Here is an 18,826-nt window from a genome sequence, read left to right on the forward strand (position 1 = left end):
TGAGCTTCCTAAGTTGATCTGTTCTGGCTCCCTCGGTTTGTGGTGTGAACTTCTTTAGTAGAATAGCAATGAGTTTCAGTGGTGCAGTTTTCTTGATCTCCCAAGCTCACTGGGTCTTGGGCTGTCATTTAAGTTGGCTTTGTGTTTGCCTTTGGGTTTTGATTTTTGTTGGGTCTTTCTTTGGTGGTTCCTTCCCACCAGCTGGTTAAATGAGGGTCACTCTGGCCACCACCTCTTGTATTTTGTTGTGCTGGTGAGGGCAGGTTGTGTTGAAGCTGGTTCTTCCATGTATATAAGGTTTAAAGAATTCTCTCTTGCTCTTGTTCAGTTGTTTGTATTGGGTACTGTCTTTACTGTTTAGTTGTATTTCCAGATAGGTCCTGGATTGAGGTTTGTGTGGTTACCACTCCCTCCTTCACCTTCTTCTGTTGTTATCTATTAGTGGTTCCTTTGTTGTTGGGTTTCCTTTTCCAGTGTGTATCCTGGTGTTCACCACCTCCACCTATTCTTTTTTGTCATCAGTTGGAGGGGGAAGGCAAAATGGTTTAAGACAGCAAGAGAGTATGCTATGATATTTCCAGTAGCAGCAAGTAGAGAAGAGATAGGAGATCCTTTGACTATGTATAGTGTTAACCATGATCTTCCACCCAGCTAGCTGATTTTTAGAAAGGATGGAAAGAAGATAAGACTCTTGTTGGGGAAGGAAGGATTGTGAGTTGGATCTATAAAGCAGGGAGGTTGTGGGAGGTCAGATTCTGAGGTAAGGTGAGAGTAAGGGATAGTAAATAGGTGTAGTGTGTGAGAGAATAGAGTTAACCACTACAGTAATAGAGTTCAGGAAACTTTGAAATGGTCTAAGATCTGGGAGGGGTGTTGTGAAGTAATTACAATTGCATGGAACAGCAATTGTTTACAATAATATTAGGGCAACAATCATATGACAGAATCTATGAGATCTAGGTAACAAGAATAGGGAGTACAGAACCTCGAGTAGTGTGCTAATGGGACACAGGTGAGTTAAAGGACAGTAGATTAGCAATACAGTATGGAAAGAGATATCAGGGGAAAGCTGTCAGGTCATACAATATATCCAGCCTAGCAAAGCAGACTATACAAAAAGAAGAGGGATACAAAAATACTATTAAAAAAATGTAAGAATACTAGAAAAATAATAATAATACAAATATGCAATAACTTGCAGGTTCTCTGTAATAGCAGAGTGAAATCTGTCCCATCTGTTGTGATATCCTTTCTTTGGGTTCAACTTTGGTCTTTTCACAGATCCAGGATTTTGTCTCACTTTTAGGTATTTAGAAAAAATTTTAAAAAATAAAAATAGAAACAGCAGATGAAGGAAGAAGAGATAAAATTGGAGGAAAGGAAGGAGGAAGGAATAAAACAAGAAATCAGGAACAAGAGGAAAAAGAAGTCAAAAGAGAAAATAATAAAAATTTAAAAATTAAGAATTGTTAAAAAATAGAATCAAATTAAAAAGTCTCTTGGTTTCAAAGTGGCCAAACCAGTTTTTCTACTCTTCCTGGCTGCATCAGGCTGAGGGGTGATTGGTATGGCTTTTCTTCCTTGGTCAGTGGCACTCGCACTGGCTACCGAGCTGTCTGGGAAGCTAACATGGCTCCTCAGCCTTGTGCCCTGGGTGTGGGAATCAGGTCTTTCCCCAGGGTTACTACTGTGGACTGGGGTGCAGGGATGCTCTCCCTGCACGCACGCACTCGGCCCACAGCGGGGTGGTAGGGAGGCTGGAGTGACTGATCACTTTAGGAGAATTCCCCAGTGTCTGTCTATTCACTCCTTCCTCTTGAGAAATTCCTCCTGTTGAAGCCTGCCGCTCCACACAGTGGCCTGGCTTCTCCCGCTGCCAAACTCTCCAGCCAGACCAGTGACTGTGGGGATCAGGGCCCACTGCGTGACCCAGCCCCTCCAGTGTCCACAGCCTCCAAAGGTGCTCACAGCCCTTGTGTGTTTGCTAGCACCTGGATTCCTCCCAGTGCCGCTCAGACCTTGTTTGGCTGGGGAGGGAGCAGTTGTCCCGGCTCTCTCCCAAGGACTCTGTGGCAAACCCAGCAGCGGGCACTGGGCCTGGGGCTACAGTGCCCAGACCCCGTGCTGGTCCCGGGGACTCTACCTTGTTGCAGCACTCTTCTTAGGTTCCGGTTTTTTGGTTCCGCCACAATCCTTAGTCCCCTATTTTCGCATATGCTGAAGTATGTTGGTTGCTTGCTTCTCTACTCCACAGATCAGTCAGGATTTTCTCCCCTTAGCAGGGGGAAGCCGAATTTGCTCCTTCCTACTCCGACGCCATCTTAGCTCCTGCTTTTGGTTTTGTATTTTTTAGGTTCAGTTGTTGATAGTTGTAAGTTTGGTGTCATTTTATTGTTTGTATTTTTGATCATCTCCTTTTTCTTAGATAAGTCCCTTTAACATCTCATGTAATAAGGGCTTGGTGATGATGAACTCCTTTAACTTGACCTTATTTGGGAAGCACTTTATCTACCCTTCCATTCTAAATGAAATATAGCTTTGCTGTATAGATCATTTTAATGTAGGTCTTTACCTTTCATGACTTTGAATACTTCTCTCCAGCCTTTTCTTGCCTGCAAGGTTTGAGAAATCAGCTGATAGTCTTATGGGAACTCCTTTGTAGGTAACTGTCTCCTTTTCTCTTGCTGCTTTTAAGATTCTCCTTATTGTTGATCTTGGGTACTGTAATTATGGTGTGCCTTGGTGTGTGCTTACTTGGGTCCAACTTCTTTGGGGCTCTCTGAGCTTCCTGGACTTCCTGGTAGTCTTTTTTTTTTTTTTTTTGGCAGATTGGGGAAGTTCTCCTGCATTATTTTTTCAAATAATTTTTCAATTTATTGCTCACCCTCTTCTCCTCCGGCACCCCTATGATTTGGATGTCAGAACATTTAAAATTGTCCTGGAGGTTCCTAAGCCTCTTCTCATTTTTCTGAATTCTTGTTTTTCATTCTGTTCTAGTTGAATGTTTATTTCTTCTTTCTGGTCCAAAACATTGATTTGAGTCCTGGTTTCCTTCCTCTCACTGTTGGTTCCCTATACATTTTCCTTTATTTTACTTTGCATAGCCTTCACTTCTTCCTCTGTTTTGCAACCATACTCAACCATTTCTGTGAGTATCCTGATTACCAGTGTATTGAACCCTGCATCTGATAAGTTGGCTATCTCTTCCTCACTTTGTTCTATTTTTGGAGCTTTGACTTGTTCTTTCATTTGGACCATATTTTTTTTTCTCTCGGAGCATCTGTTACATAGTAAGGGGAGGAGCTTTAGGTATTTGCCAGGGCTGGTCAACCCACTTTGCTGTGTTGTGGTGCTGTAAGCGAGGGAGGGGTCTGAGAGGGAACAATGCTGCTTGATGGGCTCTGGGCTGGCTTTTAGTCATTTCCCCCACCACCCACAAGCAAAGTGGGCCCTCCTGGTGCTGATTCCTGGGTGGGTGGGTTTGTGTACCTCCTAGAACTCTGTGGGTCTCTCCAACAAACTCTCCTGTAAGGCTGGGAGTTTTCTCTGCTGCCTCAACCCCCACAGGTTTTTTCACTCATAGGTTTTGAGGCTTTATTTCCCTGCCCTGGACCCTTGGGTTGTGTGGTCTGTCTCACTCCCCAGTTGTTCCTCCTGGTTTATCCACATGCAAATGTGGGAATGCCCAGTCCTCCAGCTGCCACCTTGCTGCATTTCCTCTCTGCCCCGGCTGCCTTTCTCCAACCCTCCTACCAATCTGAATGAATGTTTCTTCTTTAACTCCTTGGTTGTCAGACTTCCATACAATTTGATTTCCTGGCAGTTCTGGTCATTTTTTGTTTTTAAATTTGTTGTTGTTCTTCTTTTGGCTGTGTGAGGATGCAAAGTGTATCTTCTATGCCTCCATCTTGGCCAGAACTTTCTGCCCATTTTTAATTGGATTACTTTTTTGTTAAATTGCATGAGTTCTTTATTATTTATATACACTTGGATACTAATTTCTTATCAGATACATGATTTGCAAATATTTTCTCCCATTTTGTAGGTTGTGCTTTCATTTTGTTGATGCTAATAAGAGTGTACATATTGGGGGGATTGTTATAAGGACTGAAGAGATTAATCCATGCAAAAATAATTGGAGAGATTTTATATGAGAAAAAAGGAGAGGGGGGAGATAAGAAAAAAGAAATAGTGTACAATGAACTGAATGTCTGTGTCCTCTCAATATTTGTTTGTTGAATCCTAAATCCCCAATGTGATGGTATTTGTAGGTAGGGTGTTTGGGAGGTCATTAATCCATGAGGGTAGAACCCTCATGAATTGGACTAGTGCCCTTATAAGAAGACACACAAAAAAAGATGATCTCTCTTTGCTCTCTGCCATATCACCGTAACAATAGGAAGATGGCTATTAGCAAACTAGGAAGCAGGCTGTCTCCAGACACTGGATCTTCCAACACCTTGATCTTGCTTCCCCTTCTCCAGAAAGGTAAGAAATAAACCTCTGTTGTTTAAGCCCCCGATCTACAGTAATTTGTTATAGCAGCCCAAACTGACTAAGCCAAGGTGGAGATAGCAGATGAGAAAGGAAGAGCAAGCCAGAGAAAAATGCTTGTGTGATAAACAAGAGATAGTAAGATCTCAGGGAAAAAGACCAATAAGAGTGTGCTTTTTACAGTAAGCTCTTCATTTTTTCAAAAGAACATTAATTAGTTTAAAATACATAAATAGAATACTGTAAAATATCAAGTAAATAGGTACGCCTTTTGTTTCTTTCCTATCCCCCCAAATGATGCAATTAATTAGCATATTTGAAACAAATTCATTCTTATATCTAGAAGAGAACTTTAACATTACCTGTACAGAAAAATACTTCACTTCATCAAACTTAATTATAGTTTTCTTTTTATCATTGCTAAATCGTGTGTTTTGGGATAGCAACCTAGATATTTTTGTACATTTCACAACATTGTTTATAAAGATTCGAATGCAAAAATTATTGCAATGCTGCAAATCGACTGAAAAAAATAAGTATTTAGGAAGCAAATTTTGTTGTAATTGAACAATAGCACATTATAAAATTAATCCATTAAATAATGCAGGCCAAAACCTAAGAATCAACCAAATAAATAGACAGGTAATTGTAGAGCATGTTAAATAATGAAAAAGTTCATTATTGAGCTTTATTCATTTATGATAAATATATTTTTGCCCATCAGTTCAATTAGCTATAAGGAGGAAAAGGTTGTTTTTCCTTATCAATTATCATATTTTTATCCTCACATTTCCATTACAAATCTTTTACAATTTTTCTATATTTTAAGGTGAATTTACATTTACAATATAAGTTAAAATTTTTTTCTAAGTATAATGATATAGAACTTCAAATATATGTCATTTGAAGATAATTTATTTTTAATTTTAAGACAACAAAATTTGAAGCAGCATTCTACTCTAATTTATTTCACTATGTACTTCATTTATACTATATTGGCCTGCATTTTTACCTTTCATAGCACTCTATGCATTAAAACAATTTTGTTTTTATGATCTAACTAATTATCTTAAAAAATCTCTTCATATAGAATTCTCTTCATTAATTTATATAAAAAAAGGAACACCAAGTCTTCAAATTGAGACTGGGTTAATGCCATGATAAATCTATCATGGTGATAAATCTATAGGTATTAAGCTTATTTGAAGGTCCTGAGACAAATCCTTTATATAATGTTTAAGAGAAGCACAGTTGTTATTATTGATAAATAAATTAGCACTATATATTCCAAGAAGGTACATATTTTTCCCTTAACTTATATGGTGACCGAGGTGGGTGACAGATGGCTGAAAATCTTTTATCATTCTCCACATCATAGAGTGGAGTTTATTTTCCTCTGCTCTTGAACCTTGCCTGGGTCTGTGACTGCTCAAACACACAATGGACATGACCAGGGCCAGGACTAGGATAGGGGTCAGAGAGACACTAGCCAGGGTGCAAAATTTAAAGGGACGCCAAAAACTTCGGTAATAAAAATAAATAATATTTTAATGTAATATATTTTTAAAATTAAAATGAATATAGAAAAAAATAATGAAAGTCAAGACCCTGGGACTACATGGAAAGAGAGAAAGGTCAACCCATTTCGGTATACCAGCTGAGCCCAGTCTCCCAGGCAGTCTTACTGAAGCACCAGACACATAAATAAGCCATTTCAGATATTTCAGCTCTCTGAACCTCAGTGGTCATAATGAAGCAGAAGTACTACCTAGTGAATGCACAGATAGTGATTAATAATGAGGTAGTTAATGTTTGAAGCCATTAAGTCTTAAGAGAGTGTCTTGTAATGCAGTAACATGTAACTGCAACAGTGATAGATGGTCATAGCATGGTTCTTAAATTTAAAAAAAAAGGATACTATGAGGTGCAAAATGTCTGCAGCTCTTTAGATGAATAGCCAGACAGCCAACCTACAACAAACAAAATAAAAACACAGTGAATGAATTTTTTAAGTTAACTTTTCTTCTATTTTACTCTACAACAAACTACATATTTTTTAAAAGCTCCACTTTGTTAGTCTTTCTCATTAGAAATATTGTTTCTCATTAGAAATCTCTAATGATTGGAAAACACCAGAAAGCAGAAATACAGAAGAAAAATAGGCAGGATTTGTTTAAAACAAACCTAAAATGAAAAAGACTATAAAGCAAAACAATAGTTCATTACCAACTTAAATCCATAATCACTCTTTGAAGTATTTATATTTTATATTAGGTTAGAAGTGGTAAAATGTAGCATTTTACATATAATAATAAGAAATATGGCCCTAGCTGGTGTGGCTCAGAGGAGTGGGCACCAGACTGCGAATCAAAGGGTAGCCAGTTTAATTCCTAGTCAAGGCACATGCCTGGGTTGTGGGCCAGGTCTCCAATAGGGGGCATGTTACAGGCAACCACACGTTGATGTTTCTCTCCCTCCCTTCCTCTCTCCCTTCTCCTTTCTCTAAAAATAAATAAATAAAAGTAAAAAAAGAAGAAATATACCTTCCTTGAGATAAGAGTTTTTATCCAGTGTCTTAAAACCATTTTGTTCATTCAACAATCATTCATTGACTATAAGATGCCAAGGACTGTGAAATATTCATTTTCTCTTATACAAGGTGTTTCTAAATGTTAGAGAAAATTGTGTCTTGTATTTAACCATTAAATTAAATATACAGTGAATACAGAAACACTTAAAAGTAATATGCAATGTTAGCCAAATATGTTTAGCCATGTCTGTTTTTTTTTAAAGAGTAAAGTAACAGCAATATTATATTAAACATTATGAAACAAAATAAGTGGCCCAACAGTATTTTTAAATGTAATTGTTTTGATAACAATACAGAAAAAGAGGTTAGCATTCACTATTTAATTAAAAGAATACTGTATCTGAATGATGAAATCCTAAAGAAGAAAATATTATGGTCTACTTCTTAAGGAAATATAAGTATGAAATATTAAGGTAAAGGAAAGAATTTGAAAGATTTTAAAATTCAAAGTTGGGGGGAGTAATGCCTATTATACAATCTGGGAAGGATTTTAAGTGGTATTGCTATAGGTGATTCCATAAATCATTGTTTATTTCTTAAAACTGGGTTGTACATAGGACAGTAGAACAAGAAAGTATGGCTATAATTCTATCCAATACAAATCACTGCCTGCCTGCCGAGTATCTCAACATGAAGCCATGGGCAGCAACCTTAATTTTCCTTATATTTGAATACTTTTTTATACTTTTACATAATATATTTATATAATATAGAAAAGATAATTTCTATTCAAGTATAGAAAAAGATTTAACACTCAAAAATATAATAATGACCATTCACATACTGTAGATAACAAATATTGCCACAGAATCTGAGACCCATCTGTGGCCAAAAGCAATAGCCATGTCAATATCTTCACTCCCCAACACTCTCAAACATTTAAAACAGGAAAGCACCCAGAAAGCTAGTCACAAAAGCACTTTTTTATGTCCAATTTCAGGACACAGACTTTTCACATTTTTTTTCCTGAAAATAAGATGTAAGTAATAGAAACAGGAATAGTGGGTAGTGATGTAGTTATCATTGTTCACACATGTGCAAACCTTGCCAAATACATCATAATAAATCACAGAACTTTCAAAGAGAAAATGGTGAGACTAAATCCTGCACTAGGAAGAGCTATCAGTTACATGCCAAATATTGTTCTGTCAAAAACCTTCAGTGGAGCCCTCGCTGGTGTGGCTCAGTGAGTTGAGTGCTGATCTGGGAACAAAAAGATTGCTGGTTTGATTCCCAGTCAGGGCACACGCCTGGGTTGTGGGCTTGGTCTCCAGTTGGGGGAATGCGAAAGGTAACCAAACATTGCTGTTTCTCTCCCTTTCTTTCTCCCTCCCTTCTCCTCTCTCTGGAAATAAATAAATAAAATCTTAAAAAAAAAAACTTCCAGTGGACCTTTAAGAGAAGCTTTTTCAATCTAGCAACATGTAATTCAAATAAGAAAATACAAACTGTAAAGTTAGTTTAACTTTTATAAAGTAAAACCAGAATGGTTTTCAAAATGTCAGTTAGAAAGTGAAACCAGAATGGTTTTCAAAATGTCAATTCTAAAAAGTAATAGAAGTCATATTCAAGAGTATGGGTTACAGAAATTAGTATGTCAACATAATGACATGCATAATTGCTTATGGACAAAAATGATTTCAAAGAATCGTTTGTAAGTTTAGATTCCAACAGTGAAGACTTATATGCTAACTTTGATTGCGATATAAGAAAGAAAAAGTTACACGATTATATAGATAAATGCACACCATGATCATTTTGTAAAAACAGAAATGTATACATTAATATAGCCTTACTATTTCCCCCAAAGGGAAGTGTTAAATTAATCATGGTTTTTAATCAAGAGAATGTGTTAGTATATGATAGGAGCTAGAGAAGAGGAATAGAGAAACTCTTATTTCACAGCCATTCACTATTCTCACAGTGTTCAGAGAAAAAAGATAACTATAAAAGAATACCACAGTATTCGACAGCTCTAAATGTACACAGACCCTCACATCCTATGCTCTGTAGCACCCAAAAGAGAAAATGGATTTTTCTGGTCCTCAGCCTAGATATTAGGTCCTACCTGGGTGTTTTTGTGTATGTGTTTGATTTTTGTTTCTGAGGTTTATTGTATTTTATTTTATTTTTTAAAAGGTTTTATTTATTTATTTTTAGAGAGGGAAGGGAGGGAGAGAGAGAGAGAGAGAGAGAGAGAGAGAGAGAGAAACATCAATGTGCGGTTGCTGGAGGTTATGGCCTGCAACCCAGGCATGTACCCTGGCTGGGAATCGAACCTGCGACACTTTGGTTCGCAGCCTGCGCTCAATCCACTGAGCTATGCCAGCCAGGGCAGGTTTATTGTATTTTAAATGAAAGACAGGTATAGGGTCAATTTTCAAACTATAGCTCAAAGGTTCATAAATCTGACAATAAATACAATCAATAACCTGAAGAGCTCAATAACAATACTGATTCTTACACCCTGTTCTCGAATTCTAAGTTAGCAGATCTTAGGTTGGGCCCGAGAATCAATGAGCTTAAAAATTATTTCAGGTGATTCTTATGTAACTTGAATTTGGAAATCCCAAATAATACCTAATATAGAAAGCTTTTTTTTTCTGTGAATCAGGATGGTTTCCATAATTTCACTGATTATCAGAATGCTTTTCTGATTCATAGAAATGAAAACCTGATGAATATGTCATCAGTGAGTACCATTTTTTATACATACTTTTTCACTACCAAATAATAAACATTAACTAGTCTTAATGTAAAATAAGAAATAACTTGTACAGGTTTATTAAGGATTGGTCATACATACCACATCCCCAAAAGGCACTAAATTTGCTGTTCCAGGTGTTACTTTCAGTTCATTACTTTCAGACCCTTTAGGAGTTTTTCTCAGCATCTACAATGTAAATGAATTAAGACTTTAGAAGGCAAAGAACATAACTAAAAGTTTACTTCAATTTTCTGAGTATCTAGTAAGTGTTAGGTACTACATTAGGAAGTGGGATGTTAATATGATTAGAAAACTCATCCCTACCCTCAATAAGTTTATCAATAAGTTAGCAGAGAAACAAAGGAGAAAAGTACATAGTAGCACAAACAATTAGTTCTTGCTAACTAAAAGAAAGACCATTGTTATGACATTCCAGTTAATCTGATGTGGACTAGGTACTGTATCCTACAAATGTAGTGATTCTACTTGCAAGTTATCCCAATATTCTTTCCCTTATCAGTCAAGAAAAGAACTGGAATTTAATCCTTTGTAATAGTTAGTGTACTGGAATGAAGCAATGAACAGATGGTTTGGGGGTTTTAGTTGTTAGTGGATTGCTATTTAACTTTGTTCTAAGGGCTCTAGTTGTTACACACAATGGTCAGCTTTTAAAAACTGTAAGACATTTTAATATAGATTTTAAAAGTAAAAAGAAACAGGAAGGGGGGATGGAGGGGAGAGGCAAAGGGAATAAGAAAAAAATGCCTATTAAAAACATAACTTAAGCCCTGGATGGTGTGCCTCAGTGGACTGGGCACAGGCTGAGAACCAAAGGGTCACCAGTTCGATTCCCAGTCAGGGCACATGCCTGGGTTGTGGGCCAGGTCCCTAGTGGAGGCCACATGAGAGTCAACCACACATTGATGTTTCTCTCTTTTTCTCCCTTCCTTCCCCTCTCTCTAAAAACAAATAAATAAAGTCTTTTAAAAAATAAAAATGGACTTCTGGCAAGATGGAGGCATAGGTGGACACACTGTACCTCCACGCACAACCAAGATTAGAACAACGGCAATTTAGAGGCAGAATAACACCCAGAACCGATAGAGAATTTATCTGAATGGAAGTCAGACAGCCAAGAAGTTTAAGCAGACCCGTTCATCCAGACCGGTAGGAGGGGTGGAGAGGAGCACCCGGCGCGGGTCGAGGTGCACGGAAAACAGGGAGAACTGTGCCCACAAGGCAACCAGGAGCGTGTAAAGCATCTGGGGCGCGCAAGATCGCAGCGGTTGGACCCTGAGTATGCAAGGGGCAGCTGGCAGACCCAGTGAGGCAGTGATTGTGGAGCAGGGCAGAGCGCACAACCCAGGATCCCAGAGAAGGGACTGAGGTCCCAGGAAAACGGAGCTACCGCCATTGTTCCCTCCCGCCCCCGCCCCCGCCCCCGCCCCCGCCCCCGGCCCCCTGCCCCTGCCCCTGCCCCATCCCCACATGCAACGTCACAATCTAGCGACTGGGGTGCTCAGCCCTGGTGAACACCTAAGGCTCCGCCCCTCACCATAACAAGAGCGACCAGACCAAAAAAAAAAAAAAAAAAAGAGATGTCTCAAACAGAAGAACAGACCAATGCCCCAGGACTCATCATTTTAAGTGACTGAGAGATAGCCAATCTATCAGATGCACAGATGAAAACACTGGTGATCAGGATGCTCACAGAATTGGTTGATTTTGGACGCAATTAGATGAACAAATGCAGGTTACCATAAAAGAAATGAAGGAAAACGCATAGGGAACCAATAGTGATGGGAAGGAAACTGAGACTCAAAACAATAGAGTAGACCAGAAGGAAGAAAAAAACAACCAAACAGGAAAGAATGGAGAAATAAAAATTCAAAAAAATGAGGAGAAGCTTAGGAACCTCCAGGACATTTTTAAACATTCCAACATCCGAATTACAGGGGTACCAGGAGGGGAAGAGGAAAAGCAACAAATTGAACACATATTTGAACAAATAATAAAGGAGAACTTCCCCATTCTGGCAAAGGAAATAGACTTCCAGGAAATCCAGGAAGCTCAGAGAGCCCCAAAGAAGTTGGACCCAAGAAGGAACACACCAAGGCACATCATAATTACATTAGCCAAAGTAAAAATGAAGGAGAGAATCCTAGAAGCTGCAAGAGATAAGGGGACAGTTACCTACAAAGGAGTTCCCATCAGACTGTCAGCTGATTTCTCAAAAGAGACCTTATAGGCAAGAAGGGGCTGGAAAGAAGTATTCCAAGTCATGAAAGGCAAGGACCTATATCCCAGATTACTCTATCCAGCAAAGCTTTCATTTAGAATGGAAGGGCAGATCAAGTGCTTCTCAGATAAGGTCAAGTTAAAGGAGTTCATCATCACCAAGCCCTTATTTTATGAAATGTTAAAGGGACTTATCTAAGAAAAGAAGATTAAAAAATATGTATAGTAAAAGGACAGCAAACTCACAATTATTAACAACCACACCTAAAGCAAAACCAAAAGAAACTAAGCAAACAACTAGAACAGGAACAGAACCACAGAAATGGACATCCCATGGAGGGTTAGCAACAGGGGAGTGGGAGGAGGAGAGAGGGGGAAAAGGTACAGAGAATAAGTAGCATAGATGGTAGGTTGAAAATAGCTAGAGGGAGGGTAAGAATAGTATGGGAAATGTAGAAGCTAAAGAACTTATAAGCAGGACACATGGACATGACTAAAGGGGGGATGTGGGTGGGAGAGGGTGTACAGGGTGGAGGGGAGTGAAGGGGGAAATGGGACAACTGTAATAGCATAATCAATAAAATATATTAAAAAATAATAATAAAAATAAAAATGTAACTTAAAAGTTGCCATTTGCGAAATCATGGATGGATCTTGAAAAAATCACACTAAGTGAAATAAGTCAGACAGAAAAAGTTAAGAATCATGATTTCACTCATATGTGGGGCACGAAACTGAAAACAAAAAATTAACAAGGAAAACAAACTCACAGACACAGACAACTATGGTGATCAGAGGGAAGGGGGTTGGGGGGTAGTAAAAGATAAAGGGAGTCAAATATATGGTGATGAAAGATTTGACTTTGGGTGGTGAACATACAATACAATACACAGATGATGCATCACAGAATTGTACACTTGAAACCTAGATGATCCTATTAACCAAAGTCACTAATAAATTGAATTTTAAAAGTCTAACTGGAAAAAAAGTATATTTACCCCCAATCTTTGCTGAACTTGAATTAACATGACCTTATTTATAATCATTAACTTCCCCAAAATCTTTGTTGTGTCTTTCAAGAATCACTCTTTGATTTTTAAATTATATGAGAAATTCTTAGTTATGCTGTAATTTTTCTTTTAAAGTATATGATACCTTAGTTGTACTGAAAAATTTGTTTTACATATTCTGGATCATTTGTCATTGTTGCATCTAACTGGCTTAATGTGTTTTATATACAGGGTGAGGCAAAAGTAAGTTTACAGTTGTTCATATAGAAAATAATACAATAATTAATAATACCATAATAAATTCTGTGTTTTGCATACTTAAAACTTTAAATCTCCTTTTGACCCACCCTGTACATGATTTAATTTGTACTTTAAGATAACTGAGTGACAATTACTACACTGTCACAAAAATATCAAACTGTGGTACATTATATGTATACTTAATGTGGAACCTCATGCTTTCTAATGTTTTGATAACCTTATTACGGACATCTACTTTGAATGTACTTTTATTACTTTTTTGAATGTGTATCTTCTTAACAAACTCAAATTAGGAAAAAAAAACTTTAAAATACTGATGCTCAATTTATCCTTAACAAACTGACAAAAACTCCACCTTCCCCCTCATTTTACTACTTTTTTACTTTTCCTTCCTCTCCTGAGAAAAGAGCTCTTCAATGAGAGCAGCATGAGCAAACCAATTATTTGCCAAAATTCTATTGGAACTTTGAACAAAAGTTCTATAAATCAGTCTCATATCCTTCTGACACCACCTAGAATTTCCCCTGAACCTGAGAATGTTGATTTCAGTTAACTCTGCTATCATCTCTGTCACTTTTGGCCATACCCTGTATAGAAGTCCCTTGGCACATCTATTAAAAAGTCCATACATTCCCTCACACTGTTTTGCACTTCTTTTCCAGTGACCTTTTTGACCCACTCCCCTCCATTCCAGTTTTCTTTGAAAACCACTAGCCTACATGCTTTCCCTAGGAAATTCCTACTTCCTAGCCCTAATGGATACCTCACTATCCTTACATTATGCATCTTTTATAACCGTTTGCATGGCATCGTGCTGATTCTGGCTTGAAGTGTTTCTGTCCTCAAGAAATTCAGTCTAGTGTTGAAGACAGGCAGGTGGAAAACAATTATAGTGTCACTATAAGAAAATTAATTGCTGAGAAGAGAGAATTTTGTCTTTACTCTTTCTTTCCCCACAGATCTTCTACATGGGAAAAAGAGTAACTGATTTGATTAGCCAGATCTGGACATTCATTGTGCAAGCTACAGGTACATGGAGCTATTAACTCTAAAAAAGATGTGCTTTAATCCTCTTTTTCCCTGCTTAAGCTCAAGAGCAATGGGTTCTTTTCACCCTCTGTGGTTTTCTGTCCCCCCAAAATAAGGACACTCACAGCAAGGCCCAAGGAGTAGCAAGAGAAAATATTAGAATTTAGCAGTTTTCTTTAACAAGTAAACAAGTATGCATATACAGCTGACTCTAAGCAGTATACAAATAATCTGCGTGTTTCATGTTCAGAGGGCTTCATATAAGTACCCTCACGCTTTCAGGGTACTGTGTTTGCTAGTTAGCTGGACTGACCAATTATATGAGCTTAAGTAGTAGACCATTTAGTCTACTTTATAAGTAGATGAGGATTGACCATAAAAGATTTCATGGAGCCCTGGCTGGTATAGCTCAGTGGATTGCATGCAGGCTGTGAATGAAAGGGTCACTGGTTCAATTCCCAGTCAGGGCACATGCCTGGGTTGTGGGCCAGGTCCCTAGTGGGGGCCACGTGAGAGTCAACCACACATTGATGTTTCTCTCACTTTCAAAATGTACTTTGAGGGGTTTTTATTAAAAATTTTTTAATATAATTTATTGATTATGCAATTACAGTTGTCCCATTTTTCCCCTTTATTCCCCTCCGCCCTGCACCCACCTCCCTCCAGCATTCCCCCTCCACCCCTTAGTTCATGTCCACGGGTCGTACACATAAGTTCTTTGGCTTCTCCACTTCCTATACTACTCTTAACCTCCCCCTATTTTGTACCTACCATTTATGCTTCCTATTCCCTGAACCCTTTCCCCCATTCTCCTCCCTATCCCTCCCCACTGATAACCTTCCATGTGATCTTCATTCCTGTCATTCTGTTCCTGTTCTAGTTGTTTGCTTAGTTTGTTTTTGTTTTTTAGGTTCAGTTGTTGATAGTTGTGAGTTTATTGTCATTTTACTGTTTATAGTTTTGATCCTCTTTTTCTTAGATGAGTCCCTTTAATATTTCATATAACAAGGGCTTGGTGATGATGAACTCCTTTAACTTGACCTTATCTGGGAAGCCCTTTATCTGGCCTTCCATTCTGTTTTTTAATATATTTTATTGATTATGCTATTACAGTTGTCCCATTTCCTCCCTTTTATTCCCCTCCACCCTGCATACCCCCTCCCACCCACATTCCCCCCCCACCTTTAGTTCATGTCCATGGGTCAAACATATAAGTTCTTTGGCTTCCACATTTCCTATACTATTCTTACCCTCTCCCTATCTATTTTCTACCTACCATTTATGCTACTTATTCTCTGTACCTTTTCCCCCTCTCTCCCCCTCCTACTCCCCTGCTGATAACCCTCCATGTGATCTCCATTTCTGTGATTCTGTTCCTGTTCTAGTTGTTTGTTTTTGTTTTAGGTGTGGTTGTTAATGACTGTGAGTTTGCTGTCATTTTACTGTTCATATTTTTTATCTTCTTTTTCTTAGATAAATCTCTTTAACATTCCATATAATAAGGGCTTGGTGGTGATGAACTCCTTTAACTTGACCTTATCTGAGAAGCGCTTTATCTACTCTTCCATTCTAAATGAAAGATTTGCTGGATAGAGTAATCTTGGATGTAGGTCCTTGCCTTTCATGACTTGGACTACTTCTTTCCAGCACCTTCTTGCCTGCAAGGTTTTTTTTTGAGAAATCAGCTGACATTCTGATGGGAACTCCTTTGTAGGTAACTGTCTCCTTTTCTCTTGTGCTTCTAAGATTCTCTTCTTATCTTTAATCTAGGGAAATGTAATTATGATGTGCCTCGGTGTGTTCCTCCTAAGGTCCAACTTCTTTGGGACTCTCTGAGTTTCCTGGACTTCCTGGCAGTCTATTTCCTCTGCCAGATTGGGGAAGTTCTCCTTCATTATTTGTTCAAATAAATTTTCAATTTGTAGCTCTTCCTCTTCTCCTTCTAGTACCCCTATAATTCGGATGTTGGAACATTTAAAGATGTCCTAGAGGTTCCTAAGCCTCTCCTCATTTTTCTGAATTCTTGTTTCTTCATTCTTTTGCGGATTTCTTTCTGCTTTCTGGTCCACACCATTGATTTGAGCCCCAGTTTCCTTCCCATCACTATTGGTTCCCTGTGCATTTTCCTTTATTTCACTTAGCATTGCCTTCATTTTTTCATTTAATTTGCGACCATATTCAATCAAATTCTGTGAGTATCTTGATTACTAGTGTTTTGAACTGTGCATCTTATAGGCTGGCTATCTCTTTGTCACTTAGTTGTATTTTTTCCTGGAGGTTTGATCTGTTCTTTGAGCCATTTGGGCCATTTTTTTGTCTTGGTACACCTGTTATGTAGTAAGGGGCGGAGCCTTTGGTGTTCACCAGGGCAGAGCAACCCACGTCACTGTGTTGTATGTGGGGGAGGGGTCCAAGAGGGAACAATGGCACTTGCTCCACTCTCTGCCGTATTTTAGTCGCTTCCCCAGCTACCCACAAGCAAATTGGGCCCTTCTGGTGCTGATTCCCAGGTGGTTGGGTTTGTGTATGTTCTAGGACCCTACTGGTCTCTCCAACGAATTCTCCTGTGAGGCTGGGAGTTTCTCCCATTGCCACCTCAACCCCTACCAGTGTTTTCAATCAAAGGTTTGAGGCTTTATTTCCCCACACTGGAGCCCTGGGTGGCAAGGTCTGTCTTGGTCTCCAGTTGTTCCTCCCAGTTTATCAGCACATGAATGTGAGAATTTCCATTCCACCAACCACCACTGCACCAGGTCCTCCAGCCGCCATCTTGCCCCCCAGAGTCCTCTCTGAGTGACTGTTCATCTCTGCCCCTCCTACCAGTCTAGATGAATGTGTTTCCTTTAACTCCTTGGTTGTCAGATTTCCATACAGTTCGATTTTTCTATCAGTTCTGGTTGTTTTTTGTTTTTAAATTATTGTTGTCCTTCTTTTTGGTTGTGTGAGGAAGCACAGTGTGTCTACCTATGCTTCCATCTTGGCCAGAAGTTTTCACAAAATGTACTTTGATAGAGGACTAGATAAAGAAGATGCAGTACATATATACAATGGAATACTACTCAGCCATAAAAAAAGATGGAATCCCAAGATTTGCAACAACATGAATAGTCCTTGAAAATATCATGCTAAGCAAAATGCTGGTGAGAAAAATCTAAGAACCCTATGACTTCACTCACATGTGAGATATAAAACTGCAATTCATATAGACACAGACTACAGTATGCTGGTTACCAGAGGAAAGAGGTTGGGGGGGTAGTAAAGGATAAAAGGGGCCAAACATATGGTGACAGAAGATGACTTAACTTTGGGTGGTGGGCACACAATGCAATATGCATAACATGTATCATAGAAATGTATACTTGAAACCTATATAATCTTATTAACCAATGTCATCCCAATACATTTAATTAAAAAAAAGATGTATCATGCATTTTGCTTTTACCAAAAACAAATGTTCCAAGTTTGCTAACCTTTTCTGTGATAACAAATGGCTGTCAGCAGTATGTAAACCAGCAAATATTTTAAAATATCTATTCCTTAACCTTTCCTTTCAGAGTAAGGCAGTGACATTTTAATGGGTGTGAAAATAACCATCTTTTTAAGAGAAACTTCATGCCCTGTTGGTGGGAATGCAGATTGCTACTATGGAAGTCAGTACAGAGTTTCCTCAGAAAATTAAAAATGGAACTCTCTTATGACTCACTGATTCCACTTCTGGATATATATCCAAACAAACCCAAAACACTAATTTGAAAGAATATGTGCACCTGTATGTTCATTGCAGCATTATTTACAATAGCCAAGATATGGAAGCATCCCCAAATGCCCATTAATAGATGAGTGAATAAAAAAGAGGTGGTGCATATATACAATGAAATATTACTCAGCCATAAAAAGAGTGAAATCTCACCATTTGCAACATCATGGATAGACCTAGAGCATATTATGCTAAGTGAAGTAAGTCTGAGAAAACAAACATGATTTCACTTATATGTGGAATCTAAAGAACAAAATTAATGAACAAACAAAATTGAAACAGACTTATAGATACCGAGAACAGACTGATGGTTGCCAGAGGGAAGCAGGGTTAGAGGACTGGATGAAAAAGGTGAAGGGATTGAGAAGTACAAATTGGTAGTCACAAAATAGTCATGGAGATATAAAGTACAGCATAGTCAATACAGTCAACAATACTGTAATCACTGTATGGTGCCAGGTGGGCACTGGAAATATTGGTGAAACACTGCAAAGTATGTGATTGTCTAACCACTATGCTGTATACCTGAAACCAAAGCAAAATAATATTGAATGTTAACTGTAATTGAAAAAATAAATTTAAAATTAAAAAAGAGAAAAAATGTATGTTTGCAATAAACATGTGTTAAGGTGGTAAAATTTTGAAAATGATTGGAAATACTTCCATCTAGTGTTATTTTATGTCTATGCAAATGTGTTATAACTAGAAACTCATGCTATTACACTTTAAAAACTTAGAAA

General features: G+C 38.2%; 1 protein-coding gene across 1 annotated transcript in view; it reads right to left on the minus strand.

Moving 5' to 3' along the window:
- Positions 1-17,098, minus strand: part of C2CD6 (C2 calcium dependent domain containing 6) — a 94,356-nt gene extending 77,258 nt beyond the window's left edge. The window contains exons 1-4 of the mRNA XM_045847592.1: positions 17,069-17,098; positions 9,891-9,977; positions 6,413-6,464; positions 4,857-5,017 (exon numbers count right to left, since the gene is read on the minus strand). Of these exons, the coding sequence (XP_045703548.1) occupies positions 4,857-5,017; positions 6,413-6,464; positions 9,891-9,977; positions 17,069-17,098 (330 nt within the window). The remainder of the gene's footprint in view (positions 1-4,856; positions 5,018-6,412; positions 6,465-9,890; positions 9,978-17,068) is intronic.
- Positions 17,099-18,826: the final 1,728 nt, after the last annotated feature.

This window comes from Phyllostomus hastatus, unplaced genomic scaffold (assembly GCF_019186645.2).
Source record: "Phyllostomus hastatus isolate PE091 unplaced genomic scaffold, TTU_PhHast_1.1 phas_contig_57, whole genome shotgun sequence".
In the NCBI taxonomy this organism is placed as follows: domain Eukaryota; kingdom Metazoa; phylum Chordata; class Mammalia; order Chiroptera; family Phyllostomidae; genus Phyllostomus; species Phyllostomus hastatus.